General features: G+C 34.4%; 1 protein-coding gene across 1 annotated transcript in view; it reads left to right on the top strand.

Annotated features, from left to right (window-relative positions):
* Window positions 1–24,677, top strand: part of LOC111142350 (Sp3 transcription factor) — a 57,995-nt gene extending 33,318 nt beyond the window's left edge. The window contains exons 5-7 of the mRNA XM_022495380.1: window positions 13,720–13,912; window positions 19,357–19,553; window positions 22,909–24,677. Of these exons, the coding sequence (XP_022351088.1) occupies window positions 13,720–13,912; window positions 19,357–19,553; window positions 22,909–23,225 (707 nt within the window). The 3' untranslated portion in view covers window positions 23,226–24,677. The remainder of the gene's footprint in view (window positions 1–13,719; window positions 13,913–19,356; window positions 19,554–22,908) is intronic.
* Window positions 24,678–25,279: the final 602 nt, after the last annotated feature.

The raw sequence follows: 25,279 nt of genomic DNA, 5'->3' as shown, positions 1-25,279 counted from the left end.
TTTCTTTCTTTCTTTCTTTCTTTCTTTCTTTCTTTCTTTCTTTCTTTCTTTTATGAGTGGGACGGGGGGAAAAAACCCTAAACCATTCGTTTTTCTGCCCATATAGTGATAGCCACATTAGGTTTAGACCAGTGGTGAGAAGACATCCTTAAATGAAGTCTCAGTAGAACCCCAGTATATAAAATTGACTTTATGGGGCTGCTCTGATTTATATATCTTCAATGCCAATGAACTTAAAGATTATAGTGTGCTTTAAGGATAGTTTGAAAGCCCCTGTGCTGTAGTAGGTATAGGCACTGTGGTGTATTTTGGGGGGTTTGGGTTTCTTAGGAGAAGCCTCAGATTCTTTAGGCTTAATTTTTCCAGTATTCATACACAATTTTTAACAATCCTGGCTGATTTCCAGGTTTCAAACTGGCTTAGAACATAGACATTAGAAAGGATGGTCGGTATGTGGCTTGGGAGATGGAGAGAGTTGATACAGCTAGAGTTGGGAAGGAGATAAAAAACCTGAATAGATACAAAAAAACCCCAAAATTGGAATTCTGGACTTACTTTAGTGCAGTGTTCCAGAGGTTGTCTAATACCATAAATTATTTTTAATAATGAATTGGAGTGATTAAACAAAGATTAAATTACATTTTCAGGTACCTGCTAAAGAAAGTAGGTAAGTGTGTAATTAGTTCTGGAGAGATTTCCATTCAAAGTATGGTAGGTATCCTGTAGTTACCTCATAAACTACCATTCTAAACAGCTCATGCCCTGAAGGTTTTGAATTTTATAAGTTTTTGATGTTATTTTTAAAATGGTGTGCAAATAATTAAACATTGAAGTAATAATAATACTCTTTTCCAATGTTTAATTAAAACTTAATGAAAAGAGCCTCCAGGGTATTTAAATTTGAGAAAATGAATTTATATTATGCTATATGCCATTGCTGTTGTATTTAAAGAAGTTATGGTAATAATATGTAGTATTTAAAAAGCATACCTGAAATCTGTTCTGTGATGGCTTTTTTTTTTTTTTTTTTTTTTGAGAGGAGAGGTGGGGGCAAAGGGAGAAGGAGAGAGAGAATCTTAAGCAGGCTCAGGGCTCAATGTCATGACCTGAGCCGAAATCAAGAGTCCAACGCCAAACTGACTGATGCCCCCGTAATGATTGTTTTTTTAGAAAAGGAATATTTTAAGAGATAATTGCAAACCATGTAATTTGGAAGAGTTTTCTTGCAACGTGAAATGAGATTGGGTTAGTAATAAAACCAATACAGAGCTTTTTTTTTTTTTTTTACATTCTTTTTAAGATTTTATTTATTTATTTGACAGAGAGAGCATGTGTGCACAAGCAGAGGGAGCAGTAGGGAGAGGGAGAGGGAGAAGCAGGCTCTCTGCTGAGCAGAGAGCCCGATGTGGGACTCAATCCCAGGATCCTGGAATCATGACCTGAGCCGAAGGCAGACATTTAACCATCTGAGCCGCCCAGGTGCCCCTGTTTTTTTTGCATTCTTGATGAGTAATGTAAAAACAAAAAACAAAACAAAACAAAAATATTTATGTGTGTGTGTGTGTGTGTGTGTGTGTGTATGAACATGGAAGAAGATACGTTTATTGGGTAGGTGGCATGAAAACTGAGAATAGGATTTGTCAGGTGAGCTTAAAAAATACATACATAACTTACTGTTCGCTGTTTTTATATATACCCCCCCCTTTTACTAGACTGAAGAAAAAGATTAAAAAAAAAAAAGATTTATTTATTTAAGAGTGAGAGCACAAGTGGAGGAGGGGCAAAGGGAGGAATTTCAAGCAGGCTTCCCACTGGGCATTGGGCATGGAGCCCCATGGGGCTTAATCTTAACCCTCCCATCCCCGACAAGATAATGACTTGAGCTGAAATCACAAGTTGGATGCTTAACCGACTGAGCCACCCAGTTGCCCAGAAAAAGATATTTTTTAAAGTGTAATTTTGTCCTTAACTATTTAGACTAGGAAGGTGTTCCCTTATATCAGGGATAGAGTATTTAGATTAGGTGGTAAGGAGGTAAACTTCTGTAGGATCTAGTTTGTTATGGTCAGTTTGTTTTGAATGGAGAGCAGTGTTATATCTCCCAGTTTAATTAATATTATTCATAATATGTGATTTCAGTTCATCTTTAGTTGTATCCAAAAACCGAATCTACTTTTAGGATGAATGTTTTGGTACTCTTGAGATTTGAATAGTGAGAGTTGTGACAACTCCTCGTAACAAATCGCTTTCTTGTTGTTTCTTATTAGTCAAGGATTATTGGGAACTATTATCCTTTTTGGTATTTTAACCTGGGGAAGTGGTGGAGAACAACTTTTTTTTAAACTTTGGAGTAACTTTAAAGTAGTCTTTTCTTAACCTGAAGGACAGAGGAAAACTAGTTCCTAAAACTTACAGGGGAAGGGATGAGCTTTAGGAAGGAATACTGTCCGCAGTAATATACGATGTGTTCCTTTATGGTCATTCTCAACTTCTTATCTGTGACATTGAAGATTTTATCTGTGAGGTTCTTAAAATGAAGTCCTCTATGGTGGGAAGCAACAGGGAGATTTTTCCAGATTTTTTTTTATTGTAAAAAGCACATAACATTAAATTTACCATCTTGACATATTTAAGGGTACAGTTCTCTAGTGTTTAAGTATACTCACACTGTTACGCAACAAATGTCTAGAACTTTTCATCTTACAAAACTGAAATTCTGTATCCATTTCCCCTTTCCACTTCCTAGCTCTTAGCAACCACCTTTCTACTTTGTTTCTGTAATTTTGACTACTTTGGATATTTCATATTAGAAGAATCATACAACACTTGTTCTTTTGTGAATGACTTATTTAACTTAGCATATAATGTTTTCAAATTTCATCCATGTTGTAGCATGTAACGGGATTTCCTTCTTTTTTAAGGCTGTACAATATTCCACAATGTTATGTATACACAGCATTTTCTTTATCCTACCCAGATTTTAAGTCACATTAATTTGATTTAATCAAACTGTGGTTAAAGTTACATATTCATATGTTGGGAGGCTAACTTAAGCTGCTGTTCCTGGGAACTAACCCTGGTAGAGAACCGATTTTTAGCAGTATTTGCAGTATGTTTCGCATAATTCTTTGTCTTATGTCTGGCTCTATCCATCTTTTAATTATGTGCCTTCTGACTTCTTCAAACTATTAACCTTGTTTTCTTATGTAGAAGGTAAGGGAATATATATCAAGTACTTACAAGTAAATTTAAAAAAAATGTTTTTAATTAACGTATAATGTATTATTTGCCCTAGGGGTACAGGACTGTGAATCGTCAGGCTTACACACTTCACAGCACTCACCATAGCACATACCCTCCCCAACGTGCATAACCCAGCCACCCTCTCCATACTCCTTTCCCCCTGGCAACCCTCGGTTTGTTTTGTGAGATTAAGAGTCTCTTATGGTTTGTCTCCCTCCTGATCTCATCTTGTTTCATTTTTTTCCTTCCCTACCCCCTAAGCCCCCAACTTTGCCTCTCAAATTCCTCATATCAGGGAGATCATATGATAATTGTCTTTCTCTTATTGACTTATTTTGCTCAGCATAGTATCCTCTAGTTCCATCCATGTCATTGCAAATGGCTAGATTTCAGCTGATGGCTGCATAGTATTCCATTATATATATATATACCACATCTTCTTTATCCATTCGTCTGTTTTTTTTTTTTTTTTAAAGATTTTATTTATTTGACAGAGATCACAGATAGGCAGAGAAGCAGGCAGAGAGAGAGGGAGAGAGAGAGAGGAGGAAGCAGGCTTCCTGCTGAGCAGAGATGTGGGGCTCCATCCCAGGACCCTGGGATCATGACCTGAGCTGAAGGCAGAGGCTTTAACCCACTGGGCCACCCAGGCGCCCCTATCCATTCATGTGTTGATGGACATCTAAGTTCTTTCCATAGTTCTGACAAGTAAATCTTAAGTGCTGGTTATTATCATTATCATCTGATAGAACACTACTCCCTTAACAGAGACTTAAAGTTAATATTTTATTACAGTGTATTAATTTTAAGTCGTGTGACCTTTTTCTTACATATTTGTGGTATGGCTGTAAAATGAGGTCTTCTATAAGGCATATTAGAAAATCAGTTATTTCTAGTTGTGTTTACATCCATGTGTGTATATTCTGTAAAAGGTTGTATTTTCTAGATTTACTAGGGTGAATAATCCTGTTGTATAATCTCCAATTGGGTAGAAAAGCTTTGAAGATAATTTGGAAAACTGCTATAAAAAAGTAGAAGGGAGACTTTAAAAAAGATCAGTTGAGATGAAATTAAAGATTAATTTTAAATAGGGGGAAGGGAGCAGTCATAGAAGAATAACAATCCAAATCTGGGGAGATACGGTTTGTGGGAAAGAGATTGCTTCCTGTATACATATATTTTGTTTAAAATAGGTAAAGGAATAAAATTTGGTTTTATAACTATCCCCTAAAGTGTTAACTTCTTTTGATTATGCTAACGAAGTTGTATTTATAAGAATGCGTGTCTATAATTGAAAACTATCTCCTTGAAAGAAAAATAGGAAAAAAAAGGCTTGGTAGCTCTGACATGTCCTTAGGAATTTGAATAGTTATGAATGTGAAAATCTAATTAAAAGTAATATATGAGATCTTGTAGGATTATCCTGTAATTCTGTTTAGGTGATTTTTTTTTAATGGCAGGTGAAACTGATTAAAGGGAAAATGTAAAATAAACTTTAGAATCAAATGAAGTAATTTCATCAGGGCTTAAAAAATTGAAGGCAGAGAATATGAAAGCCTTTGATAAGACCAACAAAATCCTAATGATATGCTATTGATAAAGGAGAATATCTCATTTTATCAACAGTACTGTAATTCATATTTATCTAGTGTTAGTTATTTAAATTAAATATGCATATTCCAGACTTGATAAGCCAGTTAAGAATGTATCTTAAATATTCTATTAGCTCTATTGATAAAAAATTAGCCACTTAGTCTCAGGAGGAAGCATTTAGCGTTTTCTGGTAATATTTTTAATAGAAATCTAGGCATGCCCTGAGTTATTAATGCTTAACTAATATTGATTATACAGATTACTGTTGGTGCCTTCATTAATTCCACGTCAGCTGTGTTTGTGTTACATATGCTAAGCCTGCTCATTCCCTCACTTTTTACATGCTTTTAGCACGCTGCTGCATATTGCTGTTTATATATGCTTGAGTTAGATGCATTTAATATTCTGGTTTTAACTGAGTAACCTTCATAGTGGACTTTAATATCCATGTAAAGAAACCATGGATTGACTAGGAAAAAAAAAATGGAAGTATCACCAAACAACAAGAAAATGGCAGAGTAATCACTTTCTGTCTGGTTTTGATAACATTGAATCTTGCCCTAAATACTTTGTTGTGGCATATTACCTAATATTCATCTATTGTAGTTTATAATCAATTAAAATTGTTGATCTTCTATTTATTTGTGTGTTTCACAATATTTTATAATCAGAGTGTACATGCTTAATTAATATTAGTGGGATACATGTTCACAGCTTTACTAATAGTGCTGTACAGTCAGAAAGATTTGGAGACCACTGGCTGGCTTTATCTTCCTAATACACAAAAGCAGCCAGACTCTTTAAAGTTAACAGTGCTATTTAGTGGTGGCTGTGGGAAATTAGTTTCATCTAAACCCTCGTTACACTTCTGTACCCCAGGAGATTTTGCTTCTATCACATTCTTTCTCCCATTTTGGTATTTCTGTACTTAAAGTGTATTAATAACATTTTCACCTGCATCATTCTTTCACATTTGTGTTTGTCAATAGGGTATGCAAGAAAATAGTCTGTGTAACCATATCACGTATGTGTGTATCTGTGTCGTGTGTATTTCATCGTTTAAAGTCCCCTGTTTTCTCTCTTTTCCTTCAAGTCTTGCCCAGATACATAGGTAATTTTTTTTCATTTCTGTATCCCTTTGTTTTTATTAGGGTAGGCCTTGAAAACAACCATAATCATGAGATAGTACTATCATATACCAGGCCAGATGAAAAGGAAATTTAAACATTTTGAGGTAGAGAGTAAATATAATTAAAAAATACTGTTTATAAAAGTTCTTAAATGTGTATGCAAATCTATTCTATATGCATTGCTTAAATTTTTTTGCATTTAAACTTGGCTTTCCTTATGTACCCAAAGTCATATTTAAATAAGCATACTCATTTTTTGTATTGCTAGTGTACTTATACATGTATTGCCGCTAGACATGTTAAATCTGCCTTTGTTGGCTAGCTTAGGAATTTCAGTGACATTTTTATAATACTTGCTTTCCCAAAATAACTCTTGGGAAGTGTTGTATATACGTGTTTCCAATTCACCTTCCTTTTTTTTTTTTTTTTTTTTTTAAGATTTTATTTATTTGAGAGAGAGAATGAGGGAGAGCATGAGAGGGGGAAGGGCAGAGGGAGAAGCAGACCCCATGCTGAGCAGGGAGGCCCATTGCGGGGCTTGATCCTAGAACTCCAGGATCATGACCTGAGCTGAAGGCTCACTCAACCAACTGAGCGACCCAGGCGCCCCTCATCTTCCATTCTTTTGGATCTACTCTAGGCAGGGCTGTGTCCTTACTTCTTTGCTGCAACAGCTTTTGTCAAGGTCACTTGTGATTACTACATTTTTATACCCAAAGTCATTTCTTAGTCTTCATTTTACTTGACTTTTTCAAGCATTGACACCTCTGATTATGTTATTTCTTGAATGATTGCATTCCTTGCTTTTGAACACTAGTTTCCTCCTGTCTCACTGGCTGGTTCTTCTTAATCTCTTCTACTTCTTAACTTTGAAGTACCCTAGAGTTTCCTCCTATCTGTACTCTATTCCAGGTCACTCTCAGTAACCAAGTATATATGCTGATGATGTCCAAATTTATAATTCTGGGCCATACTTTTACCTGAACTTCAGACCCATCAACTGTCTGAGTAGTATCATCATTTGGTTATTTCTTCGGCACCTCATAACTTTTGTATTAAAAAATGGGACCCTGATTGGCACTCCTCTCCCACAATCTTTTCTACTTCTAGTCTACCCTATTTCAGTGAATGACACAGGAAAAAACCCTTAGAATCATCTTTAATTCCTTTCTTGTTGTCACACCTCACAAAAAAACCCTGGTACTAAACCTGTTAGCAATGTCTTTGACTCTACCTACAAAATACATACTTTCTCTGACCAGTCCTTACTACTTCCTCATTAATGCCTTAGTTTTAAGCCACTATCATTTTTTGCTTTGGTAATTATATAGTAGCTTCCTAATTTAATTAGTCTCTCTACTTCTGCCTTTGCCTCCCAAAAGTCTCTTCAGTGCAGTAGCTAGAGTGATCTTGAATTTATTTTAATAAAAATATAATTTAAAATATATTACCTTTCAACTCTTAATCCCTTGGTGGCTTCCCTCACTCTAAATGAAATGTAAAGTCCTTATAACGGCCTGTGAGGTAATATACAATATGTAACATCATATATAATCTTATCTCCCCCGTATTTTTACCTTTGTGATCTTACCACTTAAATTGTACTTTATCCATAGTCATTTCATTCTAGGCACACAAGCTTCTTTGCTTTTCCCTGAATATACCAAGCATACATCCAGCTTGCTTTGCCTTCTACCCAGAATACTTTCCTCCACCTTGATCCTTTGCCTCTAGGCAGTTTTCTCTGACTACTCTAAAATAGCTAGTACCTCACTCCTTTTACTTCCTGCCTCTTTCTACCATTTTTTCCCGTAACACTATCACCTAAAATACTGTGTATTTGTTCTGTCTTCTTCCAACTTAAAAAGGAAACTTGATAAAGGTATGAACATTCTTGGTAATTGTTTTATCCTTAGAACCTACAGTAATAACTGGTACATTGTCATCATTCACATACTTACTGAGTGAATAACATTATATTCTAAATTTCAATTTATGGACTTTTTGGAGCACACTCTTTTTTTTTTTTTAATTAAAAAAATTTTTTTTTCTCACCATTGCACATAACCTTTCCATATGTCCATCACCCAGCCACTCCATCCCTCCCATCCCCCTCCCCTCCAGCAATCCTCGTTTTGTTTCCTGAAATTGAAAGAGTCTCTTATGGTTTTTCTCCCTCTCTGGTTTCATCTTGTTTCATTTTTTTCCCCTTCCTTCCACTATGATCCTCTCTTGTTTCTCAAGTTCCTCATATCGGTGAGATCATATGATAATTGTCCTTCTCTGATTGACTTATTTTGCTTAGCATAGTACCCTCTAGTTCCATCCACATTGTTGCAAATGGCAAGATTCCATTTTTTTTGATGGCTGCATAGTACTCGTGTGTGTGTGGTGTGTGTGTGTCTCTGCGTGCGCATGCGCGCACGCACACTCCATCATCTTTATCCATTCATCTGTTGATGGACATCTAGGCTCTTTCCATAATTTGGCTATTGTGGACATTGCTGCTATAAACATTTGGGTGCATGTGCCCCTTTGGATCACTATATTTGTGTCTTTAGGGTAAATACTCTATGGTAATACTCTAGGGTAAATACTGTATGGAGCACACTCATCTTAAGGGTTTTGTTTTGTTTTAAATTCCTATGTTGGGGGAAGGTGTTAAAATTGATTATATAGGAGCTAAAGATGAAGCCACGACAAAAGAAGTTGACTGATCCAGAATTCCTAAGTAATCTCCTATAGATCACGTTAAAAAATTATTTAGAATGGGGGCTCCTGGGTGGCTCAATGGGTTAAAGCCTCTGCCTTCAGCTCAGGTCATGATCCCAGGGTTCTGGGATCGAGCCCTGCATTGGGCTCTCTGCTCAGCAGGGAGCCTGCTTCCTCCTCCCCTCTCTTTCTCTTTCTCTCTCTCTCTGCCTGCCTCTCTGTCTACTTGTGATCTCTTTCTGTCAAATAAATAAATAAATCTTTAAAAAAAATATTTAGAAAGTACTTATTGACGTGTAATTGAATATGCGTATATTGAGTATGTAAAATCATATGTGTGTAAGTTGATGAATTTCCATGAAATGAACACTTAGGAACAATTACCACCCAAATCAAGAGAATACGATACTACCAACAACCCAGCAGTCTCCCTGTACCCAGTCATTACCCCTTTTGAAAGGTAGGCAGTCACCATACAATAGTTTTACCTGTTGTTTTGAGCTTTATATAAATGGAATTTTGAGAGAGAGAGAGAAAGCATGTGCATGTGAGCCTTTTGTTTAAAATTATATTTGTGACATTCATTTCTGTTGCATATAGGTTATTAATTTTCATTGTTTTAACATTTTGTTGTATGAATGAATATATTATTTATTTTCCATTCCAATACTAGGGGATATTGGAATTGTTTCATTTTAGGGTGAATTTTACTTTTGGTATCATGTGTACGTTTTTGTTGGAGTAAAATTGCTTGAGAATCAGAGTATAGATAGATTTAGAAAATATGGTCAAAAGATTTTCCAAAGTTATATTGATTTACACACCCACCAGTAGTGTGGGAGAATTTCATTTCCACTGCTTTTCCAGCACTTGGCCTGGACTGTTTTGAATTTTAGGTGTCTTGGTGGTATGTAGGATATCTCATTGTGATATTTTTTATTTTCCTGATACCTAATAATAATAGGAACCATTTCATATTTGTGTGGGCTATTTTAATGGATTATTATTTCCCCTTCTTCTGAGTCTTTATAAATTGTTGATTTCTAAGAAAAGTAGGTACCACATGTAGGACATTAATAGAGCACAGTAAAAAATATATTCCTAACATTTACACTAAGATATTGAGGAAGATGTAACCTTGACCACCTAGTACTGGAGACTTAATTTAAGGTGTCTGTAATTCACCTGGTGTGCAGTTGGCAAAGGGGAATTATTTTGGATTTATTGGATTAATTAATATTATCATTAAGATTCTAAAATACCCCAGATTGTGTATGAGCAAGTGAAGTGATTAAAAATTGGTGTAACGGTTCTTGGGCAATTAATCTACTATTTTTAGTGAGCACTTTGTGGTCTTGTCCCCATGAAATGACTCTTAATCTTATAAAAATCTTCTCTTTATGTATTATTTGCAGATAGAAGGAACATAGAAAAGTAGAGGGCAAAGTCTTTCCAGGTAGATTGTTACCTATATTGGAAGTTCCAGGTAGATTATTACCTATATTGGAAGTTCCTCCTTAGAGAAGGTTTATTCATTTAGTTAGATTGTATTTTCTGAGCACCTTGGAGTGAAGCATTCATTATCTAAAGGGATGTATATATGAGCCAATAAATATAACTCTACATATATAAGGGAGATGGTATTTGAACTAGCCTTGAAGAATAAATGGAGGTTAGGGGAAAAAAAAAAAGGAAAGAACTAGAAAACAGTCTAGGCAAGACACACACTTAAGAGAGTGACATTGAGAAAGGGCATATATTTTGAAAATGATGAGAATTTTATTGTTTTTAATACTGAAGTTGGAAGAGCTGGTTGAAGCCAGATTGAGAACATTCTTAAATACCAAGTTAATGAGTTTGGTCTTTATACTGTAGAAAATAGAGAATTAGTTAAGTATGGTTATTAGGGAAGTGATGCCATTAGATTTTTATTGAGGAAGAAAATTCTAGAAATTGTGGAGAAGATGAATTGACAAAAGAGGGAGACCAGAGGCTGGGAATGGACTGACAGGAGTCACCTAGAGTTGACTGAGCAATTAGGTGGCTTGTAATGCTGTAAAACTAAGGGGATGCAAGGAGAAAGTTTGTTGGGTGCACCAGATGTGTTCAATTTATATGTTAAGTTTTATGTGCCTAGGTTGTATTTGGAGTCAGTAGAAAGAAAACTAAACTGTGAATATTCATGTCCATGACACATTGTTTAAATATATTTTGTAGATTCTAGTAAGAGAATTAGCAAAAGGAAAGGAATGTGCTATAATACCCTCATCCCCTCAGTCAAGTTGTATTTCATTCTTGCCCTCTCTTATCAGTTGCTTTTTTTGTTTTCTTTAGGTCTGTAAATCTTTTCTTCTCTCTAGACTCCTTTATCCCTTCTTGATATTAATAGTTTATCCTCCTTTACCTGCTGTCTTGTCACAATAATGTAAGACAAGCAGCTTTAAAAACATCTGAAGGGCACCTGGGTGGCTCAGTGGGTTAAAGCCTCTGCCTTTGGCTCAGGTCATGATCCCAGGGTCCTGGGATCAAGCCCCGCATCGGGCTCTCTGCTCAGCAGGAAGCCTGCTTCCCTCTTTCTCTCTGCCTGCCTCTCTGCCTACTTATGACCTCTCTTTGTCAAATAAATCTTAAAAAAAAAAAAAAATCTGATAAAATTCCTCATTTTTATGGACTTCATACTTATGCAACTTTGGATATGTGATATCTGTATACTATGTCTTTTTATTTAACTCATAAAGCTAGTGTACTATGCAGTATTTATGCAAGTACTTAACTATTTTGTCATAGTGATGCAAATGGATACCTGATTTTAAAGGAACAGATGCCGGTACTCATTTATTTTGTGTATTTGGAGGAATTTTATACATAGTCAAATTCTTCATCCTTTCACTGAGGAAAGAGAAACCAGTTTTCCCCTAATTTCCAGTTGTCGAAATTTGTCTGGGTCTGGAGTCTTAACACAGTTCATGGCACATAGTAGCTAATTATTTACTGGACGAATGAATGTGCTTGTATCTTACCTCATGTAATAGAGGAAATTGTGGCTGTGCTCCATCAGTTAAACCTGTAAGTGCTGTGGCTTATCATCCCCTCCTCACATTTTAGGGACTTCAGTCCCGTATGTTCGACCTGTTTGTCTGTAATGGATCTTTCTCATAAGCATTTAAACATGGTCAGGTTTTTCCTGTCTTTAAAAACAAAACACTCCTCCCTATAACTCTCCTTTTTGGTCCCATTAAGCTACTGCCATGTTTTTGTCTCTCAAATCAGACTTCTTGAAAAACTTATCTATACTTATTATTAAACACTTTCTCACTTCTTGCCCATGTTCTTAGTTTAGTTTCTTTATTTATCTGCAGTATTTTATGTTGACTACTTTCTTCCTTGAAATACATTCTTTCCTTTCTTTGATGTAGCACATTTTCCTGGATACTAATTTCCTTTTTGCAGGTTCTTCTTCTTCTACCTGTTCCTTAAATGTTTGTCTTCCTCATAAGCTACTTTCTTTTCTCATCCTATTAATAGTAGTGGAGTGATCTCACCTACTTCTTTGGATGGACTCCATCATAGTATCTATACTGAGAAATTTTTTTTAAGATTTTTGTTTATTTTAGAGAGAGCAAGTGTGTACAAGTGGGGGAAGGGCAGAGAGAGAAGGGGAAAGAGAATCTCCAGCAGACTCCCCACTGAGCGGGGAATCTGATGCAGGACTGTCTCTTGATCCTAAGATCATGACCTGAGCCAGAACTATGAGGACTGAGCCACCCAGTGCCCCTATACTGATAATTTCTATATCTCTAGCACTTGCCTCTTTTTTTGAGCTCCAGAGTTGTAGGTCCAACTTCCTTACTTGTATGTCTCATAAACAGTTCAGACTCCATGGACTTGAACCTTGAACTCATTAATTTTCCTTTACCTCTACTTGGACCTTCTCCAGTATTCCTGTCTTAGTGAATCTAACTATCTACCCTGTTGCCCAGGCCAGACTCCCCTTTCTTCCTACTTTTCTCCCTGATTCTTAGTTGTGGTTATTCTGAGTGGTTATTCTTATATTCTTATATTCTCTGTGGTTATTCTTATTTTAAACTGTTTGAGGCATTTTCTTGATTGTTGAATATATATTCAGTTTTCATTAGTTTAAATTCAGAAATTTCTAGGCACATTTGGTTTTTTAAGGCTATTTTTGCCCCAATTATTAGTGACTGATACAGATCTAAAATAATAAGTTTTGTTAAGATTTTTAGTTTACAAAAATCAAGATAATCTATAAGAATTTTTTACCAAAGATGGTTATATTCAGTATTTGTTCTAAATCCTGTATTATTTCTTTAAAAAAGTTTTCTGAGATGAAAAAGCTCTAATGTTATCTATCATTATCAATATAAATAAAGATGATTGGGTCTGCCGAGAAAATGACGTAACTTGATGCCATGTCCGCTCTTCCTTACCATTGCATCCTCATTTTGTTTCCCAGTCTGGTTTGTAATAAAACTTGAAAATGGAAACCATCTCTCATATTTCTGTCCCCTCTTCACAGTGATATTATGGCCATTTTAGATATTTTAGTAATGATTGACTTAATTTAAACTGACTCAAATGAATGACCCCTGCTTTTGCATTCACATAGTACCTATATAGATAGGGATAATTAATTAATACAGGTTATGAAAAAGAGGTTTAAGGCATTAGAATCTGTTTTAATCTGAATTGACTGTTGGATTTATTGACTAGTTGATTTAATTTATTATTGAAGTTTCAGAATTGATTCAGCTTCCTCAAAAAAAAGTTACTCGTTTTTCTTAATCTTTTAAGAAGCAAGCTCACATGCTGGCTTTATTCCCTTTTTTGGCTGAATTATTTGATATTTAGAATAAAATAGAAACAGTTTTAAAAGAATAAGTCACAATAAGGACCAATGGTTATATTCCACAACGGGAGTTTTGACTTTTTACCTAGTATTCACTTTACCTTTGAGAAGCTCAGATCTCATGGTTTTTGGGCCAGTGGGCTGCTTCTCATCTGTATTTGCTTTTTTCTTTAGATATTAGGATCAAGGAAGAAGAACCTGATCCTGAAGAGTGGCAGCTCAGTGGCGATTCTACATTGAATACCAATGATCTAACACACTTAAGAGTACAGGTGGTAGATGAAGAAGGGGACCAACAACATCAAGAAGGAAAAAGACTTCGGAGGGTAGCTTGCACCTGTCCCAACTGTAAAGAAGGTGGTGGGAGGTATGCACACATGAAACATACCTTTTTTTTTTTTTTTAAGTCTGCTAATAACATCACCCTAATTTTTGAAATACTGCATGCTATATCACTTAATTATGGGAAATTACTCATTACATGATCATTTTGTGTGTATGTCTGTATGAGTGTGGCAGAGTTAGGACAAATATATGATAGAATTATCAGATCTAAATGCCTTTTTAAAAACTTAAGTTATTTAATTTGCCTTAAAAAAAAGTAGCAGATGCCATTTAATAGGCCCATATCAGAAATTAGCCTGTTTGCAAAACAGCAATGAGATTTGCCTAAATACAGATAAAGTTGATTTTTAGCTTGAGAATAGCAGTTATGTAAAAATAAGAAGTTCAGAAATAGTTGATAAGCATAAACATTTTCTAAACATTTTCTATTTTCAACAGAAATGAATAATAAGCCTAATGATGGAATTTTTTAAAAAAGTGGCACTGGAGTATTTCAATTCAGTGCTTTAAAAAAAATGAACGTTAAGACAGAATAACATGATGGGAAAAACTAAAAACAGATCACTGATTATATTAAATGTAGATGGATTAAGCTTAATAATTAAGAACATGAAACTCAGATCATATCTAAAAAAACAAAATCCAGCTTTAATGTTGATTATAAGGAACATCTCAAATAAATTGGCACAGGAATGTTGAAGATAAAGGGATGGAAAAAGATATATTAGGCAAATGTTAACAAGAAAACTTGGATAGCACTGTTACTATTAGGCAATGAAGGATTAAGGTGAAAATAGTCGAATGAATAAATAAGGGTAGGCTTCTTAATAATAACAAAGTTTTCACCATAACTTTGAAATACATAGAGCAGAAACTTACAAACTGTTGTAAAGACATGGAGATCAAATCCCTAGTCATAGTGAAAAACCTTAATATCTCTCTCTCAGAAGCACTGCTTAAATAGATTATACTATTAATTCAGTTAATGAACTTGATCTATTAGAAATAGCCTTTCTATTTGTCTTTGAGTTGTTGCTATTTGTTGATTTACACATTGGCCAGTCCATTCGCAGTGATGGTAATAATGACTAATAACTGCTAACATTGGGAGTATTAGGCAGTCTCATAATTGAGGCACAGAGAGATTAAATGACTTTTAAGAGCAACATGCAAGTGGGCTTTGGACCCAGTGTCTTACTCCAGAACCTTAACCACTATACTTATTGCCTCACAAGTGGATTTGCTTCTCTGCATCTGATCCTTGGGTATTTGTATGTACTGGTAATTATTTTAATTGTTTGAAATATTATTTATTCTTTGAAATGTTTTGGTCAGTTTAAATAAGTAAATGTGGAATTTTGGTTAGATGATAACTTTTCTGAAATTTACTCTCATATTGAGAATAATTTTCAAGATAAATAGTTCATGAAAGTCACATCTAATTGAGGGTCAAAGTCTGGCCAGTGTTTTACTTTATTCATTTTATTAAAAATGAAAATCCTTTAGATTGGTTTTTATTAAACTAAAACATGCTCATAAAACTTGAGAAACACAGAATTTTATATTAAAAGAATACCAGATTTCTATCCCACATCAAGAAAACCATTATAACATTTTTTTATATATCTTTCCACACTTTACATATCTTTTAAAGTAGAATCATCTTATTCTTTCTGTTTTACATGTCTGCTCTTGTTTTGAAAATCTTTGTGACCATATTTCCAAGACTGTATAGAGTCTACATCAATTTTTTAATGGCTGTTCTGTTACTGTATGGATGCATAAGAATTAAACATCTTTTTTGAGAGTTTGTTATTGTCATGCCAATCCTGACACGTACATTTTTGCACATTTGCCTGATTACTACCTCAGTGTAAGTTGGCAGAAATGAAATTGTTGGATCAGAGGGAATTGTCTGCTTTCTATCTGTATCAACTTACACTCCTGCCAGTGGTGTATGAAAGTATCTGCTTTCCCACACCCTTGCCAATAATGGATTTCACATTTTTTAATACCTTTTAAAGTCTGACAGATGGAAAATAATTCCTCATTATTGTTTCATTTAGTATATTTTTTGTTGCGTTGTGAGATTCATTTTTTGGTATGTTATTTTAACATTTTAAAATTTCTTTTGTGAATTATTTGTCTTTTGTTAGTCTGTTAACCACCTTGTGTGTTTAACTGTCATATATGCAGATATTTTTTTCCTAGTTTTACACTGTCTTTCAACTTTGTCAGTGGTTTGCATAATGCATTGTTAACACAAGTAAAAGAAGAGTTCCATCACTTAAATTTGGCAAACTTTGTTTTATGCACAAAATTTTTAGTTGGTCAGTTTTTATGAAATACCTTATAAGGAGACTTAACTTTTTTCTCCCCTAGAAGTTTTGTGAGTTTGTTTTTTTTTAAAACTTACTTATTCTAAGCAATCAAAGATGAAGTTCTTAAGAAAAAACTATATTGTTTCTTAGAGCTCATTTGAACAGACTTCAGCTAGCATACATGACAGGCACAATTGTATCATTGGCAGTTGCTGCTTCAAATTAATAGGTGCATAGCATATAGTAAATCTAGCACATTCCAGAGTGTTCTGCAAAGGGGAACTAGGCAGTACTTTAAAAATTTTAGAATATTGGCCTTTTCCCCTCAGCCATATTCTTTATATGTATATATACACATATATATGTGTATGTCTAAATGTATATATGTGTATATATGTATATATGTATCTGTATGTATGTATAAAGTGGCATCTCCAGAGGACAAAATTTTGTTTACCTTTTTGAGCAAGGTGTAAAATATAATTAATATATTTTATATTTATGTTATAAAATATAAAATAATTTAAAAATTATATTCATCTGGTCATTTAACCAATATTTATTAAGCAGAACCAGCCTTCAGAAACCTTTTACTCTAGTGGGAGAGACAATTTTAATAAAGTCAAGTCAAGTCTAAAGGCATTATTGTTATGTGGGTTTTGTGTGGATTAAACATCAATCCATATTTAAAAAATTTTCTTCTTTGTCAGCATTTCAGTTGATGTCTCATTTCTCCCATCCCAAGCAAAAGAAAGTACTTGATGTACTTACCTTTTCTTAATTCCCATACTGAGAATTAGCTTTATTTATTCTGTGTCACTCTGTCTTGGCATTGTTAAATTACTGAGAACAAGTTTAGGCAATCAGGAATAGAAACTTAAAATTGTTTTTTCTAGATTGTATGGTAGGTTTTAGTGGTCTGATTATGCAAATCAAGAAGAAAACTTAACAGCCAAATCTTTTGTTACCTTTTTATTTGTTGAGAAAATCAGTTCTCTTCCTTTGTATCATATGGCATAAATCCATATCTAGCATATCTAGATTTTCTTGAATAAAATTTCCTTTTTAAATAGAAACTTGGACCTGGGTATTGGGCTTTTCCTTTACATTACATATATTTGTGTGCGTCCCTGTCCCCATTTTTTTTTTCCTTAGATGCCGATCCCATTTTCAAATAGTATTTCTGTTTTCTTATGATTCAATTGAAAATAACTTTCCTGGGAGTTTTGGTTCTTCGAGAACCCAGATTCATTACTGTAATTTGTTATAATCTTGTGCTTTGTTAGTGCTCTTAAGCTAAATTTTGCTAAGTTAGTAAAATAGCACTTTTGAGTTTATGAAAGCACATCAATTCACTCAAGTGGTATGCTTAGCATTGAAGCAAGAAGCCATGGGTATAAGAGTGAAGTGAATTGGGTTCTCTGTGAAATTGCTATGGTGAACACAATATGTAAAATTGTTTTGTACACCAATAATCACAAACATTGCTCTTTTTCTTAGGGCTGTTTGAAAATAAAATAAATTTTAAAAGCTAAATTAAATGGAAATACTGGCTTTGGTTAATACTTTGGCAGGTGAGCCAGAAAAACCTGTTTCACTCAACTCAGCTCTTGGAAGAGAGTTGTAGAAATTGGGGGTGGACTGGAGCAGAAACTAGAATTGTGTTAGATTATGACATCCTTGCCCTTAAGACAACAGCATGACTCCTCCTTGTCTTTACTTATGCTATTCCTCTGCCTGGAATGCCTTCCCTCCTTTCTATCTAAATCCTACCCACCTCTTCCACGAAGCCTTCTCTAACTACTGGAGCCCACATTGATGTCTCCCTGTTCAGAACACCTATGGCATCTAACAGCCAGCACTGCACCGTTTAGCACTGTTTGTCCTATGGCAATTTCACATGCTACTGAGTGTGAGTACATTAAAATATAAATGTGGGGAAATATGCATTTTTCCAGTAAAATTTGAAAAACGATAGGTATAATATATAAAGGAGGATTTGCAGGCTTATGGAAAGTTTATAGGCTATACCTAGACTGTGAGATTGGGGGAGGAGGGGAAGTCGGGAGTCTTAAATGAACCTTTTTTTAATCTCAGAGAAATATTGCAAAGTGTATATGATTTTGACAGTCAGTCTAAAATGCCATGTTTTATAAACTCATTTATTTTTATTCGGTAAATAGCCTAATTTTTGTTTCGTTTTAGAGCTTGAGTAACGACATCTTCTGTACTGTTTAATACTTACTTGAATATCAGTTCTGGACTCAAAAAAGTTTTCTTCTTGCTTAGGCCAAAATACTTGTGTTCATTCATCTAATAAGCACATATCCCCAAACCTTGATCTTGGTATCAAATACTAAAATGTAACAAATGTCAAGTTTTGCACTGTGGAGAACTGTATTTTTATTATATCACTGATGTGTAATAAGGGGTATCTTTGCATGGTTAATATGGAGGGAATTTTAATTGTAAAGATAATTTTGATTTATATTTATTTCATACAGTGCTAAGGGAGTTGAGACAATAGCTTTGTCTAGATTTTTTCCTTTGATTTTCCCCCAAGTCAGTGTATACTCAGGGTGTGGCTATACAAATATATGAATAAATATGCTTAAGTCATGTTAAAGTCTGTTTAGGTGCCTATTGTTTTTTTTAATTGTACCTGTGATTAGTTATGCAATCATTTCTTGGTTTTAATTTAATTTTAATTTTTTTTAAATTTAATTTTGAATTAGCTGACATCATGACTTTGAATAGACCATTTAGTTTCTTCAATCCACATTAATTTAATGTGGATTGGGCCTATGCATCAAGTTTGTGAATGGTTCTGACAGAATAATAGCTTTATTTATAAATTCTTTATGAAATGTCCTTTTAAATTATGTAATTCTTGAGCATATTTACATTTGGACAGCAATCACATTAATTCTGAAGTAAAATTAATATGTAATACTTACATGTTTGAGACATAAAAGTTTTTATTAAATTGATTTTTAATAGTCTTGGTTTCTGATTGACCTCATGGTGATGTCTTCTATTTGAAATTCAACACAGGAATATATGATATGGTAATGTTTGTTTGGTATGGTAATGTTTATTTGAATATTTTCATATAAAGATATATTATTCTTTGTGTGTTTTTTAGAGGTACCAATCTTGGGAAAAAGAAGCAACACATTTGTCATATACCAGGATGTGGTAAAGTCTATGGGAAGACCTCACATCTGAGAGCTCATCTGCGTTGGCATTCTGGGGAGCGCCCTTTTGTTTGTAACTGGATGTTCTGTGGTAAAAGATTTACTCGAAGTGATGAATTACAGAGGCACAGAAGAACACACACAGGTTACTAACATTTACTTTTAACAGACAAAAATGGCTACATGCTTATGGCTACATACTGCCTTGAAGGTTTTTTTTTAAAGAGCCTACCTTACTGATCTGGATTTTTTTTTAATAAAGATTTTATATATTTATTTGACAGACTGAGATCACAGGCAGGCAGAGAGGCACGCAGAGGGGGAAGCAGGCTCCCTGCTGAGCAGGGAGCCCGATGCGGGCCTTGATCCCAGGACCCTGGGATCATGACCTGAGCTGAAGGCAGAGGCTTTAACCCACTGATCCACCCAGGCACCCCATGATCTGGATCTTTTAAAATACGATGAGTTACATCAAGTTTTTATCTTCAGCAACACCAATTTAAAAACAATAATTCCCGGCTCCTGTGTGGCTAATTCGTTAAGCGTCTGCCTTTGTTTGGCTCAGGTCATGATCCCAGGGTTCTGGCACCAAACCCCACATCGGGCTCTCTGCTCAGTGTGGAGCCTTCTTTTCCCCCTTCCTCTGCCTGCCACTCCCCTTGCTTGTGTGCTTGCTCTCTCTCTGTGTGTCAAATAAATAAAATCTTCTAAAAAAAAAAAAAGAAAAGAAAAAGAAACAGTAATTCCAAATAAGCCAACATGGGGCTTACCTTGTAAAATAACATTTTATTTTATGTGGACTCTGGCTAGCTTTTTCCCCCTTTCTTAGTTCACTTTTTTTGTTTTGCTTTAACATCATTGAATGTCTTAAGCCACATTTATGTTATTCTTGTTTATTATGTTAACAATTTAAAGATTTATTTATTTCTTTTAGAGAGTAGGAAGGGATAGAGGGAGACAGAGGGAGGGTCTTAAGCAGACTCCTCACTGAGCACAGAGCCAGACTTGGGCTCAATGAAGAGTCAGCTGTAGGGCGGAGCTCATGACCCTGAAGTCATGACCTGACCCGAAACCGAGAGTTGTCCACTTAACTGGCTGCACCGCTCAGGCGCCCCTCTGCTTTCACTCAACCTTTCTGAAATTCTTCTTCAGCAGTACAATAAAGAATAAATCTTTTTTTTTTTTTGCTGACAAACTCAGTCATTTCACCTTTTCTCATTTTAATATCTGTGAATTAAGCAAAAAATATTGCATTGAGGAATAACCAAGGTGTTATTGATGGAAAGACTCTCTTTGATTTGTTTTATAAGGTATGTGTGGTTATATGAAATGAGCCTAGGGATGACCCAAACTAAACCCCGAGTTAATATATCTTAGAGATCGTTTTCTCCTTCTACCTTGTAATGGTAAAGGTGTTTATCAGTCTATGCTCAACACTGAAGGATTGAAAAATATATACTTACAGTCACTAGAGAGCTTAGAAGGAAGAAACGTGGTAAAAAGGAAGACAGTATTGGTTTTGAAGTCACCTAGATCTGGATTCAAATCTAAATTCTCGGTTAGATTAGGCAAATATGCTGTCTCTGACTCAGCTTTCACACCTCCTATGTTGTCTTTAAATATATAAAACAACCTGTCAAGTATGTAGTAGTATATATATTACATGTTCTACTTGTTTTATTTTCTGTCTCACTTGTTAGGTAGGTAGATGAGTTTATTAAACTGTTTGAAACTGCAACAAATAATGTAAGAAAGTAGATAAAGTATGCTCAGAGGCAGAGATCATTATTGCTTGGGATAGTAAGGCATTGTTGGGCAGTGGGCTGGGATAGTAGACTTTAAGATGGCCTGATAACAGAATTTTCCTGGGTGGAATTTGATCAGCAGGTTATAGAAAGGAATAATGTAAAAGGAAAAAAAGTCTGATCAAATAAATGTGGGAAACACTTGGTTAAACAGGGTCACTACACGTACCTTCGAGGTAGCACCTCTTAGGACCTTTAATTGAACGTTAACAAGACTGGATCTCTAAGTGGGGAGAGATGTAGTGTGCCTAGCATTTCCCAGCCTCCTCTGATTGTTGTGCCATTTTCCATGGAGCATCTTTCAGGATTGATTCCAAGAGAAACTTTGGGAAATACTTTCGCAGAAGAATAGAATAGTATGTGAATAGAAGAGGTAAAAGACCATTTGCCATAAGTGAAAATGAGATTCTATATAGTACATTTCTGTTAATAAGTGGATTGAGCCATATAGAGGGCCTTTTAAGTTAGACAATAGAGAATTTAAACTATTTAGTTATCTGCAAGTTATTGCCATACCACTTAGTATAATGGTGGAATTTTACACCGTAATACAAGTTGGCATTTAAAGAAGATTTGTCTGGCGTTGATTTATTGGATTGGAGAGGGAATGACTTAAGGTGTCGTCAGAGCATAGATCAGACATGAAGTCTGGTGAGGACCTACTTAGGGTGGAGGTGCTAGAACAAGATAGGTAAGAATTTTGAAATAAATTAAGAAAATTTTAAGACTTGTTTATTGAATGATTTCTCTCTGGATTCCCTTTAGATTGGCCTTTTGGTTTCTGTCTTTCAGTAATTCTCTTACGCAGTAGGTCTTTGACTTTTTAATTAGACTTTCAGGCTGTCTTTTGTATTTAAAAAACTTATTTTATTCATGCTGGGGAGTAAATTTAGGCATCAGGGTCCTAAATTAACTTTACTGTCATGATATGTTAGGCTTGCTCTTGACTATTCCAGCTAAAGTCAAGTCATCTAGCCATCTCCATTATTCCTGGGATTACTCATTCTTAATGGACCTCAAGTTTGTGTTTTTGCTTTAATCTATAAGTACTCTGCGTAGTTACTTGAATTCACATTTAAGAGTTGAAGGTTTAGTATCATGGATTTGACATGTTAATATCTTAAAATATAGCTTAAAACAGTATACTCTTGGAATGCCGGGGTGGCTGCCTTCACCTCAGGTCATGATCCCAGGTTCTGGGGATCGAGTCCTGCCAACCAGCCATCCTTGCTCAGTAGAAAGCCTACTTCTCCGTCTGCCTGCTCTGCCTGCCTTGCCCCCTGCTTGCATTCTCTCTCTCTGATAAATAAATAAAATCTTAAAAACAAGAACAAAAACAAAAAAATAGTCTACTCTTTAAAGAAGTATGTTACGGATGGTCATTTTTTAGCTGTCTGGTATCTTGTAACAGATGTTTCAAAACAAACTATTGGCATATTTGAAATATTAAAGTCTAATCTGAGTATCAGTTTATAATGTTTGAAGATCGCTTTTCATTGAAAAGATGACAGATTTATTTTGAGGAAAAATAATCTAGGAGAGAAATGTTGAAAAGGCAGCTAACGAAACTAATGCAGTTTTAATTACTCTTCTTCCTGTCCCTAGCTGTCAAGTTAGGTTGGCTTGCTTTCTCAGCAGATGATCAGTCTATTACTGTTGAATTTAAAAAATTGAGTAACAATTTTTTTTTAACAGGTGAGAAGAAATTTGTTTGTCCAGAATGTTCAAAACGCTTTATGAGAAGTGACCACCTTGCCAAACATATTAAAACACATCAGAATAAAAAAGGTATTCACTCTAGCAGTACAGTGCTGGCATCTGTGGAAGCTGCACGGGATGATACTTTGATTACTGCAGGAGGAACAACACTTATCCTTGCAAATATTCAACAAGGTTCTGTTTCAGGGATAGGAACTGTTAATACTTCCACCACCAGCAATCAAGATATCCTTACCAACACTGAAATACCTTTACAGCTTGTCACAGTTTCTGGAAATGAGACAATGGAGTAAATATTACACAAATACTTATTCATTGTGGTTATTTTTATACAGTAGTGAGAAGAATATTGTTCCTAAGTTCTTAGATATCTTTTTATTGATGTGCAAAAATTTTTGGATTGACAGTAACTTGGTTATACATGACACTGAAATGCCTTACTTTGTATGATATTCCATAGTATATTAAAAATGGTAAAATTGCATGGGTTTTGTAGGTACTTTTGGAATCTAGAAGAAATGAAATTTTACCAAGTTATATAAAGAGAAAATTGAATTTAACAATGCGAATGGTAGTCTAACCAAATGCATCAATCCTGTGTGGTTTAGTGTAAAAATGAGAACATGTTGGTATTTATCTATTGTAAGATAAAAAAAGTTGGTGGGTGAAAGAAATCATGTTATGATAAAAAAAAAATTTTTGTAATTTTCTTGATGACTGGAATTTTTATTATGCATAACTGACAAATCAAGTTTCCAAGCAAATGTTACATAGTGTAGGCTTTACTTAGCTTATCAATTTGTCATTTTGAAGCTAATTATTTTAATTAGGTTAACTATGTACAATATTTTAAGCATTACTCTTGTAAGATTTTGAAAACTACATTTTAACATGGAACTCTAGGGATAGTCACCTTTTAAATCCTGTTGAAAAGCCATGTTTAAGATTTAATTTGCCAAAATAATGTCTTGTTAATATTCTTTCAATAACGAAGTTGGGCAATATAACCAATGTTTAAAAAAAAAAAGTTTAAAATGTATAGGTTGAGGCATTTGGGTGGTAAGAAAATGTTACAGTGAATTATCCCTTTTCTTGAATATTGGAGGACCAAAAAAATAAGGTGTATTGCGTCTTAGCAGTGATTTTTTTATCCAATCTTGTTTCCAAAAACCATATGTCTGCCAGGGCCTTAAAAGCCATCATGTAAATTGCCAGTAAAGTATAACATATGCAAACATAACAAAATCACTTCCATAGTGACGATACTCCAACCATATGGATATTAGTCATAGAAAACTAGAGGTTTATGATATTTTTTTAAGTCTCTCTCTCTGTCTCTCTCTCTCTTTTTTTTTTTTTTTGTCTAGGTAGTCAGTCTGCACTTAAATATCAACCATTTTCCTTTTTTGCTTCTTCCCTTTAAATTTATATGTATCCAGTACATTTAATTGAGAAATGTATGTTTTTTATTATGCTGTATTTTCTTTTTATTTTTTAATTATTGTTTATATTTTCAATTATTAAAAAAATGTACAAAATAAAGTTTCATTGCTGGTCTTGTAAGAGCTATACAATTTTCCTAAATGTATACCTATAACTGCAGCAGTTCACCTATTTCAAAAATTTGGAATTCTGTTCATTTGTTATTCTTAAGACCACCTCAAATTTAAAGGCTACCTTATTGTACGTTTAAAGTGTATTATAACAGTGTGGTAGTTAATAAAACACTATTTTTTTTCTTTTGAGTTTGTTGTATTCCTATGCATTTAAAATATTTGCAGTGGTATGGGGTAAGAAAAATCTGGTTTATTTTTTTCATCTTAGCCTTTTGTTCACAGATTCTTGATTTCAAACACTAAAATTATTGTGAGCAGGTATATTTACTTGGAAAGGTAAGAGTAGAGGCACTAGCAAATCACTAATTTTTCACCTGAGAATGATTTAATTATTAAATAAAACTTTCAAAAAGCATCTTTTAACTCTTAAGTTCACATTGATTCATGTTAATTGTAATAGTGTCATTTTGCAAACCTTGATTTTTGTTTCCCCTTTTAAAGCAGTGCAGAATATTTTGATTTATTAAAAACTTGAATTTACATGACGATTCTTGAAAATGGTAACATGTTTTGGTAAACCATGGCAAGAGCTATTTGAAGGTTATGTTTTGGGTTTGTGTATGTCTAATGATAAAGCAGAGTAAGAGGAAGGGAGAAGTTAACAATAACTATATCTTAGATATTTTAAAATTAAAAGTCCAGTTACTTTGCACATGTGTACAGTGAGGGTAGAGATTAAGATTTCCATTGTCTCTTTTCCAAGCCCAATCTGACACTGTCAGTTACATCTT

The sequence above is a fragment of the Enhydra lutris genome, unplaced genomic scaffold (assembly GCF_002288905.1).
Source record: "Enhydra lutris kenyoni isolate GAN:26980312 unplaced genomic scaffold, ASM228890v2 scaffoldscaffold1, whole genome shotgun sequence".
Classification (NCBI taxonomy): Eukaryota; Metazoa; Chordata; class Mammalia; order Carnivora; family Mustelidae; genus Enhydra; species Enhydra lutris.
The sequence above is the reverse complement of the archived record's forward strand: the minus strand, read 5'-3'. Positions and strand labels throughout refer to the sequence as shown.